Source organism: Monopterus albus, unplaced genomic scaffold (genome assembly GCF_001952655.1).
Source record: "Monopterus albus unplaced genomic scaffold, M_albus_1.0 scaffold176.1, whole genome shotgun sequence".
Taxonomy (NCBI): domain Eukaryota; kingdom Metazoa; phylum Chordata; class Actinopteri; order Synbranchiformes; family Synbranchidae; genus Monopterus; species Monopterus albus.
Genome location: NW_018128056.1, coordinates 86,797 through 90,517, shown reverse-complemented (window position 1 = coordinate 90,517; position 3,721 = coordinate 86,797). Strand labels below are relative to the sequence as shown.

At 41.7% G+C, this 3,721-nt stretch overlaps 1 protein-coding gene across 1 annotated transcript in view; it reads right to left on the bottom strand.

The window, feature by feature from the left end:
* sptb (spectrin, beta, erythrocytic) overlaps positions 1-3,721 on the bottom strand; it is a 42,520-nt gene that overhangs the window by 27,010 nt on the left and 11,789 nt on the right. The window contains 4 exon segments of the mRNA XM_020616602.1: position 1; positions 4-37; positions 1,475-1,648; positions 1,774-1,925. The exon segment at position 1 is cut by the window's left edge and continues 54 nt beyond it. Of these exon segments, the coding sequence (XP_020472258.1) occupies position 1; positions 4-37; positions 1,475-1,648; positions 1,774-1,925 (361 nt within the window).

The following is a 3,721-nucleotide window of genomic DNA, read 5'->3' as shown; positions in this document are numbered from 1 at the left end:
GGTCCGCCTGGCCTGTTTCCACAATAATGTCCTGGATCTGATGAGGAACAACAACAAGCCCAGCTGGATGATTAATAATGAAACTTAACTAATGACTGCGAGGTTTACAATCAGACAAGAACAATTCATAGCTGCCAACAACAAGCAGACGGAACAGTAACACACTGCTGATAAGACGCACCAGTAGGGAACGTGTTGGCAAAGTGGCACAAATACAGCTTTGAAATACATCATTTATCGCTGCTTGAAGTAAAACTGGGAGGTTTTTTATTTGTGTAAAACAAAACTAATCTCAAGCGATGTCTCATCAATGTTATTAGCCAGCTGGATCCTCACATATCTAAACCTTGATAGAACGAGCAGTGGTAATTATTGCAGTTCTTATTTTCCCACACAGTGGGCCAGTAATTAGAGCAATGATGTGATCTGAGAGACAGGCCCTGAGAGACGGCTAAATTTAGCCAGCTTTGGCTCTCGTTGGTTCAAGTAGAGTGAAAACACACGAGCAGATCCAAGTCAACTCTTTCTGGGTTTCACTTTTTTTTTGGAAAAGGCTGAATAATGGAGCGGACCATATTGTTTGAACTGACGTGTCTAAAAATAACTGACTGTCAAATAAAAAAAGAAATCTATGCCCCCTCCAAGAAGATAAAAGAGTCAGACAGACATGTTCTGATGTTGTGGATGTGCTTCAAACAGCAGATAATAATGGCTGAAGCCTGAAGGTATCTCATTCTAGGAAAAAGTCCAAAACATCCCCGAGCTGCCAGCTGAAACTGTTTCTGTGCTACATACATAGACCCGTCTATTAAACACAGACGTCTGTATACTACTGTGCTATTTAATACCAAAAAGTGGTTTTAATGTGGTTTTTATTTATTTATTTTGCCATACTCATCCTGTAGCAAAGCACACCGTCATGTGTACACGTGCTGCACATAAAAGACTTAATACGAATGCTGTGTACAAGATTGTTGTAAAGTCTGTAATGAGCCAAGAAGTGTTTAGAAACAAAAAGAAAGTAAGAATGTTTGAGCTAAATTTGTTAGCAAATACATTTCCACTGTCTGGGTCAACATTTTTAACAAATATTTCTCTTCTGGTGTTGCATAATGAATAAACGTCACCCAGTGCAGCCGTGTGTTTAACTGACATGATTTTGTTTTTGAGCAACAACGGAGGTCTGTGGCAAAGATGAATACGCTGATCCAAGTTGCAGACTGACATTAAGCATTGTTGGTTTTAGTCTCTGTATGGGGACTGTGTTAATAGTGTTAATATAGAAAATGACAGCCCTTATCCTTTAATAGTACCCACAATTACACAGGTTTTAATTTAACATTTTCAGGCTTTGATATCAGCATTCTGTATAACTCATTATGCAAAAAGACAAAGGGCAAATATGAACCAAAACAACATTAATGTACTGTATGTACAGTAAATATCTTTCAATCAGGGTTCTGGAGTAGTTTACCTGGAAGCGAAGAATGATGGTCCAGATGAGGCCAAGGATGAGGCGATGGTTACCGTCGACAATGTCGTGGGATCCCATGTTCTCCAGGTGAACCTTCTGCTCTCTGAGGAACTGCAGAGCCTTGTCCACATTCTCCAAACAGTGGATACGCATTCGGCCTTTAGTAGGTTTTGGCTGCACACGGGAGAAGAGAGAAAAGCAAAAGACAAATATTAAAGAGAAGAATGATCTCAAGAGGGTTAGAAACAAAACAAAGAAAAACATGTAAAAATGGAATGTTTGGATAGGGAGCTCCGTACCAGTCTTTCACCAGACAGCACCTCCAGCAACTTGATGAGCATGCGTCCATCCCGCAGGTCCAGGTAGAGGTCAGAGATGCGACAGCCGACACGGGACAGGATTGAATTGACCCATTTAGTGAAGGTCTTCTTCTGAACCACCTCACGCTCATCTGATGAGAGCACAAAGTTGAGAAAGAACATGAGCTGAATGAATCCTGCCAAATCCTCACAGCTACAGAGCAGTGCTCCTGGAACCTGTAGAGATTTACTGCCTTGCACAAGGGCACATCAGCCAGGTGGATGTCTGGTAGACTAATTGGGGTTTCTGTATCAGCATTTGTCTGTGGAAAAAGACACCCACAGTGACATTTTGTGGCTAAACCAGAATTCAGTAACAGCACTTGAACATCAGTATTTAGTTCAAAGTGAAAACATGTGCACACAAAATACTACAGCACGCTCTACAAACGATTCTAGGAAATCCACGTTACATTTTCTTAAAGAAAAACTATTATGCCACTGTGATTTAACCTCTTAAAATAAAACAGGGCTTCTACTGTACATTATGTGCGTAATATCGCTGGAACATAATGGAGACGCACAGTTGCGCAGGGGGACGCATGGCCATGTTGCCCATTAGGATAGACTGATTAGCATGTCTGTCCTTTCATAAACAGATGCAGTCAAACACAACAACTTCAACTGAGGTTACAAGTCACCAAGCACCATGGAGAAGGGCCAGGGCCGACTCAAACACATGCTAACGAACCAGCCTGACGATAACAAGCGTCGGCTCGCAGGTCTAAGGCATTTTTCAACACATACAACAAACAACAGGGAGCTAGACACACGCATGGAAATCAGAAATTTTGGCCGCATGTTTGTGAAAGGCATATCAAGCCAAAATGTGCTTTTGATAGAACAAAGCTTACCTGTGTTTCTGATTGCGCTAACGAACAAACCACAGTAATATCCAATGGGCTATTTCCGTTTAGCGACTAGGTGACATTATTCATTCATTTCAAATCCTGTTTCACAGTGGACATTTTTGGAGTCTCTGGTGGGTATTACGTTTAAAATACACGTAAAAGGATGCAATTTCTGTGTTTCACATATTTCAGTGATACCACATGCGTGTTAAAGGGCTGTGACGTAGCGAGGCCAGAAAGTGGGAGCAGGCTAGAAAACGTGTGCGTCCTAGCGAAGTTAGAGAGGTTAAATAGCTTTACTAGTTCTACTAAAATGTTACTATAGACTCATATGAAGAAAAACAAATCAGATTTCATTGCTAGATATTCAATAACAAAGGCATCTAATCGGGACATCTCTAAAAAGTGAGCAATGTGAGTTTCTAACTACAAGGTCAATTCAATAAACATCTCTGGTCCAAGGGGTCCCCCTGACTCTGTGGACCCCCCAGGCCTGTTCAACAACACATCCATGTCCATCCATAAATCAAATTTCTATGAATCATTGAAATGGTGACAATTCTGCCCTGCTGAAAAAACAGCCTCACTGTGACACTTTGTCATCAGTGTTACATTAAAATGAGGTCACCTTAAAAGGTCACTGCATCTCTTTTATAGGGATTAAAGCAGCACTGTCACCCTTTAAAAATGGTTCTCTTATTGGAAACAGGCAGCTTTGACCTTTTCCGTCATTGTAGCAGGAGTAGTCATCATCAGTCACTCCCGCTTAGCTATTAAACCACTTTTATGCCAGACACAACTGCTGCTAAAACGTCCAATATATTTCAAAAAATCCTTTTCTCCCCCATGGGTAGTGTGTGTCTTCCTCAACCTCAGGTCCTCTACCAGAGGCCTGGGAGTTTGAGGGTTCTGCGCGGTATCTTAGCTGTACGTAGCATGGCACTCTTCTGAACAGGGCTGTGATGTTGTTCCTGGGATCTGTAGGAGCCAACTCTTCCAGTTTAAGAGTCACAGCCTCCAGTGCTCCTACCACCACT